The sequence below is a fragment of the Electrona antarctica genome (assembly GCF_951216825.1).
Source record: "Electrona antarctica genome assembly, chromosome: 2".
NCBI lineage: Eukaryota > Metazoa > Chordata > Actinopteri > Myctophiformes > Myctophidae > Electrona > Electrona antarctica.
The window spans coordinates 45,560,014-45,574,417 of NC_136807.1; the positions used below are offsets into that span (position 1 = coordinate 45,560,014).

Consider the following 14,404-nt stretch of genomic DNA (forward strand, 5'->3'; position numbering starts at 1 on the left):
TCCGTCTCTGTCAGTCAGTCAGTCAGTCAGTCTGTCTGTCTGTCTGTCTGTCTGTCTGTCTGTCTGTCTGAATGGCTGCCGAATCTGTTTGTGATTCAGTGTGCTCTTTCTTATCAATTCAAGGCTACAGTAGTTGAATGCCAAAGGGTGAATTTGACAAAATGTTTCTCTCTTTTTCCCATCTTCTCAGCTAAATCGCTTCAATGTATTCTCTCTCTCTCTCTCTCTCTCTCTCTCTCTCTCTCTCTCTCTCTCTCTCTCTCTCTCTCTCTCTCTGATTATGGTTTTCAGTTTGCTTGTTGTTCGCTTTGTTGAACTAAGTTCAGAAAAATTGTTTTCTTTTTTCTCTGTTTTGTTTTGTTTTGTCTGTAACTAAGTAAAAGTAAAAAGGGTGGGCATAATAAGCGTTGGCTTCAGCCAACGCTTATTATGAACCTCTGTTTATGAAAAATAAATTTAAGTTTCTAACCATGTAATTGTAAATCACAGAAATAAAGCATTCATTCATTAATTCATTCACTTTCTGTTCAATGTCGCAGTGAGTCCATAACTTGACGTCACTTTTTTCTCTCCAAACACAAACACACACACAGCGCCCTGGAATCCTTGGACCTGTCGTACAACCGCTTCTCCACCGTGCCCCAGTACCTGCCGCGCAGACTGCGTCGGCTCAGCCTCCAGCACAACACCATCAGCCGTGTGTCCTCCGAGGTGCTCCGGCACCTCCAGCCGGGCCTGGAGAGCCTGCAGCTGTCCCACAACGACCTGGGGGACGAGGGCCTGGAGCGGCTGTCCTTCCTGGGCCTGTTCCGCTCGCTGCAGGAGCTGCTGCTGGACAACAACCGGCTGAGGACGGTCCCCGCGCGCATCCCCATGTTTAAGAAACTGAGGGTCCTGCGACTGGATGGCAACCACATCAGGTAGGCCACTGCCCACTGGTTGAAAGCCACTGCCCTACTTGATCCCACTAAAGAGTCACACAAAAGCATCAAGACCCACTCAGGAAAAGAAAGTTTGAGCACTATATTACCACCAAAAGTACAGGTAAAGGGTTTTCTTCTGTGTGGGTCTTAGATATTTACCAGTACAAGCTTTTGCTACAAAAAGTACAACTGAAAGGTCCCTTAGCATTATCCACAAAGAGTACAGTAAGTAAAGGTTTTTTCCCTGTATGGGTCCTCGTGTGCTTTACTATTTTTGAGTGGTGCAACCACTCCAAGGAACAGCAATGTCTGTGTTAACCTATGTGACTCGTGTTAACCTATGTGACAGCAGTAGGGGCAAAAGTGGCGCTGTTGCGCCAGAAACAGAGAGAGAGAGATAGTGCTGCACTGTTGCCCTGCTAATAAGCCTATCTCACAGAATTTCCCCGCCCCCCTTAATACGCCCCCTTTCGGGGTTAGTGGTGATAGCGTGACGTCACTCCATAGACGCTACATGTTAACAGAGGTAATTTAAGAAGTCTACAACTTTTGTTTTCTCAAGGTAAGGTTTGTTCTATCTGTTCGAGCTGATTTACCATCTTGTTTGCTTCATAATAATATTGGTCTGTCACATTTTTACATTAGAAAATGTACTTAGATTCTCCAGAGAAAAAAACGTGTAAATGCTAATGTTAAAGACACCACTATTTACCGGAAGTGGGCGTGGAAAGCGGGCTGTGAGATAGGCCTATGGGAGAGAGAGAGAGAGAGGAGGGGGGGGGGGGGAGAGGGGAGTTGCACCACTCAGTTCACACGGGTGTGATTTTTTTCCTTCTTTTTAGTACCTGAGATAAGATATATGGTGCGTGAGAAGTAATGTGTTGGGCAGAAACCTCTTAAATGTCTGTATTCTAACTTGTTGTTTTATTCATAAAATAACACCCTACTTTATCACACTAAAGAGTCACACAAAAGCATCAAAAGGAGCAGATCCACAAGCTCGAAACGGCACAAAGTGACACGCTTTGAGCTTGTGGATCTGCTACTTTCAATGCTCTGTAAGGGCTTTGGTGTTGTCGTCGGGCGGACATCTTGTATGTCCAAAGCGATCCGATGGAGTTGCTATTTTGTCACAAGCTTTTCTGTTAAAGGGGAATATCACTCATTTCTAGGTGTACTCTTTAGCCTGCAGAGTACACCAACGTGATGTCACTGATCACATGACCCCAAGTTCTCTAGCTACAGAAACAGGAGATACGCTCCCCGACCTATATGGGCCTGCATGGCTTGGCAACCATTAGTTCCCATGAAGGGCTACGTATTTACATTGTAGCAAAGAGAGGGGGGGGGGGGGGGTCTGTGTAAATGCTACCATGTCTGACATCTTGGACGTTAGCCTCCCGTACTGTACAAACCAAGTTAAACAGTTGGACGTCCTCATGACTTTACCACATACCACCATAATGGATTCATATTATGTTTGTTATCATGATAAACAAACAACCATAATGGATGCACAACATGCCTCCACTGTACTGTAAAACCCACCCTACAGACACCATAGAGAGAGAAGTGTTAACAGTCCCAACTGGTCACCGGGGGCAACGTCTCCCTGAGGCTGCCAATCAGGTGGGCTCCGTCCGTGTGGGTGAGAGAACCCTTGTGTCCTTCCTGCTTCTTGCTGGCAAAACAAGCGTCCAATTAGAGCCCTGGGAAGCATAATCTCACACTAATCACCCAATCACTGGGCTTGTTTTGGCAGCGTGCCCAGAAATGCCCATTATGTAAAGTTTGCAAATTCATTATTCCCCTTTGCCCAAGTGTGCAGTGTTTTTAAATACAATTGTGAATAAAAGGTTTGATAGAGTAATTAATAAAGCAATATGCCACAAGAGGCTGTGGTTTACCATGAATTTGGCTAACAGTACGTTTTAACAGCAGGGTGACAGCCAGGCGAATTTTCCCGGAAGTGCATTATTTATCTATGGGTCCCGGCGACTATACGGCGATAGCACTCGAACGGGCGATGGTCGAAAAGTGGGCGGGGCAACGTTGCCCGAAAAGATACAAATAATTCATCTTTTCGGGCAATGATGGGCGATTGGGGCAATGTGTCGGCTGATGCTCGCCCGCTGTTAAAAAGTACTGTAAGAGTGAACAATGTCCTCTTAAGGCCAGTACATGGTCCTTCCGGTTCAGACAGGTTCGGACATCTGGAGGTGCACCTCCAGATGATATACAGCAGGGGTAGGCAACCTTAGGCACTGGTGCCAACATTGGCACAGCAAAGGTTGATCACTGGCACATTGGCATGTGTGAGAGAGAGAGGATTTTTATTTTTAAATTAAATATTCAAAAAAATGTTTAGTTGGAAATTAAGTCCAGTCTCATGATCACATGAGTATAAAAATTACATCCTGCATATAATTCCACATTCATTCAAATTCACATTCATTGAACTCTGTCCAGGGAGAGACTCTGGGAGATTGTGGGTTATTGAGTCTAATCAATCATACATCCTGATGTGAAAGAATATATTTTTAAACAAGAAGAAAATTAAATAAATATTGCCATGTGTATGGACGATCAAAATCAGATGGACACTGACTATCAAGAAAATAAAAACATGGCACTTAATGTTAAAAAGGTTGCCAACCCCTGATATACAGTATGCACCGGGAATGTATCCAGTTGTTTTCAGTGTACTGGCCGGTAATTTTATGCTTGGTTGAGCTCAGAAAAAAATGCTGATCTACAAGCTCACAACGTGTTGCAGTGCAACAGGTGGATCTGTAGCTTGTAGATCAGCCATTACGACGCCATCAAGGCCCGCCAAAATACATTTTAGTTGACCAAATCAACTGTAGATTTAGTCAACTAAAACTAGACTCATTTCAGATGCACCTTTTCCCCTTCCTACCTTAGCATTGCCCCCATGTTGCCCTACTCTCGAGATACACAAGCCCCAGAGCCGAAGGAGGCGTCTATACCTTTCTATGTCTATGGCGAACCAGCCTCATCCTTCCTTCTGTCCCTGGCTGACCTTGTCTGTGACCCGTGGTATAGGAGGAGGCTCCCGTAGACATCCTCTCCTTTTTGATGTGGTCCGTCCGTCCACGGGACACCAATAAGTGCCACTCGTAGCATTCCTGTGTAGACGCCGTCTGTCCAGGGCGTTTCCCTGCTGTGCTGTGAGAGTCCATGTCTCGGCCCATAATGTGTGATGTCTCCACCTCATACGGCACCACTGTAGCTATCCATTTTAGAATAAAAATAATATCTTCCGCCTAAGTAGTCTAGTCCAAGAGGGGGTCCGGGACCCCTATGGGGGTCCTCAGAGTTACTATGGGGGGGTGGGGGGTGTGGGGGGGGTGGTGGGGGGTTTCTTTGATTAACCACTGAACCGTAGAATCCCGATTTTGAGGGCAACATTAATGTCTCGCATTAGAATGACGTTTTCTAAGTATCGAGGGTTTAAGTGGTTAACTGTCAATACACAATGACATGAATCCAACACAACTCTACACAAGTCTTGTCTATGACGCCATCTATGAAATTCATGAAAAAGTTTAATCTGCCATACAATTCATACAACATGTAATGGAGGGGGGTGTCCCTGCTTCACCTCTCTCTTTCAGCTAAGGGGGTCCTTGGCCTGAAAAACATTGAGGACCCCTGGCTCTAGTCTGTGTGTATACTGTACTTTTAAATTGACTTAAATCCCTGTGTGTGTGTGTGTGTGTGTGTGTGTGTGTGTGTGTGTGTGTGTGTGTGTGTGTGTGTGCGTGTGCGTGTGCGTGTGCGTGTGCGTGTGCGTGTGCGTGCGGGCTGCAGGTCTCTCCAGCAGTGGGCGCTGTGCCACCCTCGTAAAGCCTCCCTGCTGACGTCGTTGCACCTGGAGAACAACCTTCTGGACGTGACGCAGATTCCCAAGAGGAGCCTGTCCTGTGTGAGCGCCCCCAACGGGCTGGTTCTACAGCCACAGCATGCAGGGGGCTAAAGCATAGACGTATATAAAGGCTAGATGGCGCAAGGCGGAGTTTCCGGCGTCGTTCAACGGCGGCCATCTTGCTTCAGTGAACTTTTCTGGTACGTTCTGTGGTACAGTAGCTGGTGATCAGCTCAAACAAAAACACTCTTTTAACTCGCTGAAATCATGACGGATTTACCGTTTGGTTTATTACAAACACTATCAACGTGGCTATGATTCAGGGTGCTTATCTGCTTAAAGTTATTTTTATATGAAAGTCCATTATAGTATGCAGCATCATCTGACGTTTATAACAAACCAAACCAAACTCGGTTGAAAATGTATAGCACGTTATGATTATTTAAAAAGTACAGTACTTGCCCCATAGACACAATGTTAGGAGTGGTTATTTAAAAAGTACATGCCCCATAGACACAAGGTTAGGAGTGGTTATTTAAAAAAGTACATGCCCCATAGACACAAGGTTAGGAGTGGTTATTTAAAAAGTACATGCCCCATAGACACAATGTTAGGAGTGGTTATTTAAAAAGTACATGTCCCATAGACACAATGTTAGGAGTGGTTATTTAAAAAGTACTTGCCCCATAGACACAATGTTAGGAGTGGTTATTTAAAAAGTACTTGCCCCATAGACACAATGTTAGGAGTGGTTATTTAAAAAGTACATGTCCCATAGACACAATGTTAGGAGTGGTTATTTAAAAAGTACATGTCCCATAGACACAATGTTAGGAGTGGTTATTTAAAAAGTACTTGCCCCATAGACACAATGTTAGGAGTGGTTATTTAAAAAGTACATGCCCCATAGACACAAGGTTAGGAGTGGTTATTTAAAAAGTACATGCCCCATAGACACAAGGTTAGGAGTGGTTATTTAAAAAGTACATGCCCCATAGACACAAGGTTAGGAGTGGTTATTTAAAAAGTACATGCTCCATAGACACAATGTTAGGAGTGGTTATTTAAAAAGTACATGCCCCATATACACAATGTTAGGAGTGGTTATTTAAAAAGTAGGCCTACATGCCCCATAGACACAATGTTAGGAGTGGTTATTTAAAAAGTAGGCCTACATGCCCCATAGACACAATGTTAGGAGTGGTTATTTAAACAGTAGGCCTACATGCCCCATAGACACAATGTTAGGAGTGGTTATTTAAAAAGTAGGCCTACATGCCCCATATACACAATGTTAGGAGTGGTTATTTAAAAAGTACATGCCCCATAGACACAAGGTTAGGAGTGGTTATTTAAACAGTAGGCCTACATGCCCCATAGACACAATGTTAGGAGTGGGAGAGCTACCTGTAGCAAGATGGCCGCCATGTGGTGACGTCGCTCTCCATTGGCCAGCAGCGCGGGCGAGCCATCTAGCCTTTCCAGTAGCACCTTGGGATACACCATAGTTGGACACTATAGGGATATCTTGGCAACCTGTGTGTAAAATTGGCTATTTTGTCTGAAATGTTAAAAAATATATATATAATATTTTAAAAATGGTCTTAAGTAGGCTACTATAGTTTATGGGTCACGAGTAGGCATGTAACGATTCACTCAACTCACGATATGATTCGTATCATGATATGAGATTCACGATATGATTTTTCACGATATTTTAAACAAAAAATATTTTCCAAAATTACCGTTTTTTATTTCACATTTTTTATTTAACTACATTGCAAAAGAAGTAGCATTAGTGCGGAAACATAATTGCCTTCCTCTACTACTGAAAGTGACTGCATGTACATGGAGTCTGTCTCATTTCTGTAAAATTACTTCATTTCTGTGCAACAACTGTAAACATGCTTTCTTGTGTAGAATCTAGCTCGAGTTAACATGTAAGCTTTCTTTGATGGCATCTCAGGATAGATGTAGATCTATTTGACAGTGCAGAAACATAATTGCCTTCCTTGATGTATTGATGAGCATCAACGACCATCACCTGGGCACAGACACACACAGCTCCCTACAGTGCTCTACAATATGTCTCATTTCTCTCCAATGATGGAATATGATTAAAGCTCACATTTCATATCACACATACCATAATTCACTAGCCCCCCTTTTTTGAAAATCGATATATCGTTACATGCCTAGTCATGAGTCACAACTTACTCGAGTCGTGACTTGACAAATTGGTCCGTGACATACAAATGGGTGTGAAAAGTGCCGTAACGTATCCCCCCTGACGCCAGGGCTCCACCGGACGCGTTGCGTCTCCGACGCGTGCGTCAAAAAACGCACCGGTTCAATTTGAATGCACGCGTCGCGTCTCCGTCAACGCAACGCAATGCGGGCAGTGGAGCCACCCTTCATTGATTAAAAAGGGAACATTCCCTGACGGTGACGGAGACGCTGACACGACGCTGACGCGCCCGGTGGAGCCCTGGTGTGAGTGATCATCATGAGCATCTGAGCGGCCGCCAGCTGGGTGAATAAATCTGCTAATAAACACACACACACACACACACACACACACACACACACACACACACACACACGTGCACACACACAGAGGCAGACACGCACGTGCGAGGACTCCTCTGAGTTCCTATTATTAATCTGTCTCCTCCATTTATTATCATATGACATATTTTTCCTCTCATCTATGTAAACCAATACTATCATCACTCCAAGATTTCACAATCTGCGAGGAAATCACTTCATCGTGTGTCCTCTGCAGACTGAGTCGAACAAAGCTCTCATTTTATCGTTCCATTTACTGTAACCTACCTGTGGGTCTGTTTTGTTTTCATTTAATGCATCCAGTCAGTCAGTACGACGTTCAGTGTTTTGAATCCATCTGTACAAAATGTGTAATTTATTTTATACACTGAACTAATGTAACTTACACTGACACAATGCTGACAGTGATGACAGGGTTGTGAATGCAAAATAAATGGAAGTTGTTTTATGCCTTGTGCCTTTCCAAAACGTAATTCAGGTTTGAGGTCATTTGAATACCTCACATGCAGTGTGGATTTCCTCGATTTCCTACAACTATGAGGAAAAATGTTCGTCGGCTACCTTTTTTCACTGATGAAAATAAAACTAAAAACTAAACTAATCTAAAACTAAGACTAATTACATTGACAATTTAGTCAACAAATAAAAACTAGTCTAAAAGGGGGTACTAGTGTAGATCCAGTAGAACTAAAAGACAAGTCATTTTATGCTTGGTTGCACTCGGGCGTTGTGCTCTGAAAATAGCCGATCTACAAGCTCACAGCACATCGCAGCTTGCCCATGGTGCAGAGCTTGGACAACTTAGCTATAGGTACATTCATTTTACTTATTATTACTTGGACAGGCTAAGTGGAATTAAATTGCAGTATTTAGGGTGGGGGTGTGTGCGTGGGGGGGGGGTCAAAAGTACAACCGTGGGAAGGTGAACTGGTTTGGGCCCGGGCCCAAACCAGTTCACCTTCCAAGAAAGAAAATCGCTGAGGGGAAAGTGAAAATGTATGGTGAAAACGCCGAGGCCGCTTGAAAGGACCATTGGGAAAGATATAAACACGGTCCATGTTCCCTGTTAGCTGTCACCAGATGAGCTGGTACATAAACATCCATCGACAAGCCATTACACGCACTGGAGGGTCCCCCCCGTGCCCCCTGCCTGTCAGCCCTGAGGGTCCTGTCCCGTCCCCCCCCTCCTGTCAGCCCTGAGGGGCCCCTGGTCTGCTGCATGGAGGGCCCCCTAAACATGTAGGTGACGTCAGTCACTGTGGCGTCAGTCAGGTGTGTTGTGTGTGTGTGTGTGTGTGTGTGAGCCCCCACCCCCGAACGCACACGCAATAGTCTGCATGTATCGCAGTTGCAGGACGGAGGAGCGCGTTCCAGCATGTAGTTTGATTACTTATTGTCCTAATGTTGGTGGTGCAAAGAAAAGAAACCGCAGTCACTCAATGTTAATAGTATTTGTGGTAGATAACAGTAGTAGTACAATTTGAAATGTGCACCCCATGGCCAAATAATCTGTCTGTCTGTGTGTTTGACTCGGATTTGACTGGATTGCTGAATTCCTTTAATGACCATAATGCTTTGGTGCCCTCCATGTGGAAAGGGAGAGGCTGCGTGGAGGTGTGACTTGTAGTCCAGGAAGGAAGTGAGACCACATTTTCATGACAAATTTTGGTCATGAACATGGCGTCATGACTCAAATATATAAAAAACACACATTACACACACAAAACCCCCAGGAAATAAAGTGTTTCTTGTGTCCTAAACATCATTAAAATAAACTCACTGCCAGACCCATCGATATTTTGCCACTGTCGCCATGCAACACGTGAGCTTGAAGATCTACTATTTTCAGTATTTCTGGAAAGAAATGGCATTGTCCATTTCTTGAAAAGTATAACAGTTTTGAACATACAAGCCGACAGAGACGTATGTGTTCAGTATGTACAGTATGTGTCATAATAGAGAGGTACAGTAAGGGGTGAGTGTGATATATATTTATGTTGGCAGCAGAGGGTTGATGGGAGGTTCACAGAAGACAGTTTTACACAGCAGTGCTGTCCTTGACAGTTTCATCGGGCATGCACTGCTGTTCTGGTTGACTAATACTAAAAGACTACATATTTTCAGTGGTGGAAAGAAACTAAGTACGTTTACTCAAATACTGTACTTAAAGGACCACTTCACCACTTTTCAACATCTCTTCATATAATTGGTCCTCACTAATGTTCATGATAAAACACCACAATTTTTTCCTACTCAGTCTGTGTCTCATAGGAGGGCTTTGGGCAGTTCGGACACACATCCACCAGTGACATCATCATTAGGCAGATTTTTTTTTAAAACAAGATTTGTTTTAAAATGTATTTAGATTTGTATTATCGTGAGAACGATGGCTTCCATTTTCGCATTGCAACTTTTCAGGAATAGAAAGCCTGCAGTTGATGATCATTAGTGAGGACCAATTATATGAAGATAAGAAAAGTGGTGAAGTGGTCCTTTAAGTACAATGTTGAGAGATTTCAGTATTTCCAATTTTCAGTACTTTTACTTCTACTCCACTACATTCCAGCAAATATTGTACTTTTACTCCACTACAATTATTTGACAACCTTTTTGAGTATATATATTTCCAAATAGTAGCCTCAGTGTTTAATACGCTAATTAATTTTGGACCCCGGGCATTTATTTTATATTTCAAGTTCTGATCTGTGTGTACAACAGTGCTCTGACATGAGGAGCCAGATACATGTCCAGCCGAAGGTTTTCCATTTCATCCAGTAATTTGAGACAAGAGGCGTACTTGCATTCATCCAGCTATCCATCTTCAACCGCTTATCCGGGGTCGGGTTGCGGGGGCAACTGCAGTTCCAGCAGAGAGCTCCAGACTTCCCTCTCCACTTGGATTCACAGAACCCAAAGATGTCACTGTGTAAATGTGTCTGTATTCCACATTCAAACCAAACATTGATTTTACTAAAGACTAAAAAACTAAAACTATATTAAGACTAGACTGAGACTAAAATATTTTGATATTTAGTCGACTAAGACTAGACGAAGATAAACAATTTCAGATGACTATAATAGGACTAAAACTAAATGGTTTATTAATCAAAAGACTAAGACGAACTTGGAATTTGCAGGTTTCCATGCCAAGGAACCCCACATTGAAATTGTATTTGGCTGTGGACCACCAACTGAAAATAATTTGTTCCAGGGACCCCCAGTCCCCCCATTCCTCGAAGAGAAGATGTATATATATTTTTTTTTGTTCAAAAATGTTCAAAATTACTGAAACTTTAAAGAAAACTCACATTACGTTGCATCGCCACGTATTGTGAGCTTCTAGATTGGCTATATTTTATTCAAACGCATCAGTATAAAATAGGATTAAAGTAGCTAATCTGTTGGTCATTCCCCTGGAAACCAGTTTGAGAACCAGTATAAACTTCACAGCGTACCGAGCTGGAACAACGGTTACGGTCGGCCCATGGACCGCAGAGGAATAAAAAATGATGGCCTCTAAAGAGGTTCTAAACTCATGGCAACTGGAGGAAGGAAGGCAACGCGATCCACAACAGCTGACACCGAGTTCAGTCCAAAAACAGAGCAGAGTTGGAGGAGGAGCATTGTGGCGAGAGAGAGAGAGAGCGGAGGAGAAGGAGTGAGAGAGTTGAAGGCTATGCAGTTAAGTGGAGGGATGGAGGGCTGGAGAGGAGAGATGGAGGGATGGAGAGAGGAGAGGAGAGTTGGACAGGCTTCTGAGCTCCGGCTTTTTCCCGTTTGGGAACCGAAGCCGCAGGAGTGCTGGTGTCCTGCCAGCTTTATTGACAAAAGAGACTTAACAGATCTGAATGTTCCCTCTCTGTTTCTCTATCTCTCTCTCTCTCTGTGTGTCTCTCTGTCTCTCTCTCTCTCTCTGTGTGTGTGTGTGTGTGTCTCTGTCTCTCTCTTTCTCTCCGTCTGTCTCTCGCTTTGCCTCTGTCTCTCTCTTTCTCTCCGTCTGTGTCTCTCTCTCTCTCTCTCGTTCGCTCGGCCTCTCTTGCTGTTCTGTTTTTCAACAGCTCGCTGAATGTTGAAAAAAGAGAAAGAAAGGAAAACAGAAGTGAACAATGCTTCATTCTTCTCCTTCACCCGACCCAGAGCGTCGCTGCTCTCTCTGACGCAACATGTGACGTTCATTTAATCACTGCTTATGTGACATGACAATCTGTGTGTGTGTGTGTGTGTGTGTGTGTGTGTGTGTGTGTGTGTGTGTGTGTGTGTGTGTGTGTGTGTGTGTGTGTGTGTGTGTGTGTGTGTGTGTGTGTGTGTGTGTGTGTGTGTGTGTGTGTGTGTGTGTGTGTGTGTGTGTGTGTGTGTGTGTGTGTGTGTGTGTGGTCATTGCGGACCAGTTGAAACTTGATGTCCCAAAGGTGGCCGAGCCTTTTCAGTAATAGCCCCCGAATTATGGAATGAGCTCCCCTCCCATATCAAACTGGCCACCACCATCGAGACTTTGTGCCCGGGAACCACCAGGGGTCCAAATGGGCCCTTAACTCAATTGCTGCCAGATTGAACCACACAGTGCAAGACTTTTTTGTATTTAGCTCCTCTACGATCACGTCCCTGACCGTTGATAATCAGAGAGAAGTTCGCTGTGCGTTCGCAGGGGGGGAAAAGCGTGCATAAAACTGTCCATCTGTTCCATTAACCTCACGTCACCAGACTTTCCACCTCACTGTTCAGTAGTTAGAGGCCATTGAAAATGGAATGGTGGTCGCGGCTGAAGTGGAACGATCCCACTCAAGGACACTTCATTGAGACACACTAGCACAGTGTTTCCAGTGTCCATAATAGTAGCACCGTGACTCTGTTTGACTACAATGGAACAGAGCTTTCATTAGTATCATCAGTCACACCTGTGAAGAAAGTAGAAGGGGCCCAAGTTAATTCCAAAATTGCGTGTGTGCATAGAGGCCATTGTAAATTAGTGGACATTTTCCCTTCAGATGGCACATTCCACAAATAAGGGGCCGTGGGTTAAGAGGCAGAGACCCTCGTTGCTATCTATCTATGGATCAAGAGCTCACCAGGTAGCATCTGTTGTCCAGTATTCCTCTCAGATTTATTGCTAATCGTGCAGTTGGAGGTAACGGGGAGAGCATTAGTATACCAGAAGCCTTCAGGAAAAGGCCCGGTAAGTCATTCTTCATGCCTGACACAGAGGCCAGTGTCTCTGTTTTCACTTTGTTAAAGAACGCTTATTCTAAAAAGCCCCTTTGTGGAAAACACGAGTGAGACTGATGCAACATGTTTGCAATTCAGATCGACTATATGTCTTATATGGTCGGAGCAGACTCCCTACAGGCTACAGTTACGTCGTACAGCCCATATAGAAAGCGGCGCCACCGTTATGCCAGTTGGGAAAACAACAATGAATAAAAATGATGAATTGTACCGGCCGCTTCTCGCCGTATGCGGTCCTAATTTACAGGCAGTGCACTTGCTGAGCTGGCTGGCTCGCCGACTGACCGCTCCAGGTGTAGAGTTTCAGCTCACCAGGTCTAAATGAAGAACAGAAGGTCCCCTGCAGATAGACAAAAGGTATCCTTCCTCCAAGTTGTACTGCTTGTCAAGGTGTAAGTTGCAGACTTGAAAAGAAAAGAAGGGAATCCAAGGCACTCCGTCCGTCTTTGGTGAAAATGTAATAGTTTATTTGATGAGCAAGGCAAATAAATAACAGGACCTACATATTTCGACCAAAAGGTCTTCGTCAGGGTCTATCTGCCAGCTTGGCTGATTAGTCACCCTTAAACCATTCTGGGCGGGAACTCCTTTTGGTGTTTTAAGCATTATGTTAAACTTTTAACTATTGAAAAATAGCAGATCTACAAGCTCAGCGCGGCACCGAGTGCCGAGCTACTGTATGAGCTTAAAGGCCTGCTATTTTTGAAAAATCTTGAAAATGCGGCACAAATCTTTGAATATTCTTTCAGAGCGAACGTTTTAAACTCAAATATTTGCTTCTGAGAGGTTCCTGGAATAACATATTTTCAGATGGGGGTCGGCGGCATATTACATATCATTTTGGGGGTCCTTGACATGAAATATTGAGCACCACTGATACAGAAACATGAGGCAGGCCTAAATGGGTTAAATACAACCAGGTGGTGGGTGTGATCCAATCATGTCATTACATCGTTATTATTTCATTGGCATATAAATTATTTCATTTTAGTTACATTATTTTGTTATATAAATATCATGTTGATTACACATCATAGGATGTTCAATAAATCAAAAAACTAATATATAACTAATATATATAAAAATAACAAAACACCCAAAGTGACCAGCACCAAGTGAAAAGTAAAAGGCAATTATTGGGAAAACAAAGGAAAAAGAATAAAGTAAATATTTATATTGACACATTTAAACAGTAACCCAAATCACAGACAAAATGCAGGACCATCAGAGAAAAGGCAGAAAATCGACTTCATCATTTTGACCAGGAAACATTGTGGCTTTTAAAGTTACTATCCAAAAAAGTTTCTCTTTGGAGAAGTTTGTTGAGTCTATCACTACCTCTGATGTCGCTTGGGATAGCTTCTGCAGTCCCCTGCAGATGTCAGAGAAAGGGTGGTCAGAAAGTTGGAGAGAGAGAGAGAGAGAGACAGGCAGGCAGGCAGGCAGGCAGGCATGTTTTATGGTCATGAATCATCAGGATCCTGGATTGTGCACTCATTGTGCAACATTATCAACTTCTCCTGGGGGATCCCGAGACGTTCCAAGGCCAGATCAACTGCGCCTTAATCTGCCTCGGGGTCTCCTCCCAGTGGAACATGCATCGAGGACCTATGGAGACGCTCGAGAGGCATCGTTTACCTGGGGTAATGTTTTATTCCCTACTTGGACTGTACAATCCATCGGTTTCCTGCTGAGAACCACGGCCTCAGATTTGGAGATGCTGATCCTCATCCCAGCCGCCGTACACTGGACTGCGAACCGGTCCAGTGAGAGCTGCAAGGTCTTGGATGGATGGTGCCAT

At 43.9% G+C, this 14,404-nt stretch overlaps 1 protein-coding gene across 3 annotated transcripts in view; it reads left to right on the plus strand.

Annotated features, from left to right (window-relative positions):
* Window positions 1–7,826, plus strand: part of LOC306938933 (extracellular matrix protein 2-like) — a 38,919-nt gene extending 31,093 nt beyond the window's left edge. For 2 of the 3 annotated variants that reach the window (XM_079523311.1, XM_079523312.1), the window contains exons 11-12: window positions 594–920; window positions 4,758–7,826. In XM_079523311.1, the coding sequence (XP_079379437.1) occupies window positions 594–920; window positions 4,758–4,923 (493 nt within the window). In that variant the 3' untranslated portion in view covers window positions 4,924–7,826. The remainder of the gene's footprint in view (window positions 1–593; window positions 921–4,757) is intronic. The other variant, XR_013791803.1, reaches the window with a different exon arrangement.
* The last annotated feature ends 6,578 nt before the right edge of the window (window positions 7,827–14,404 follow it).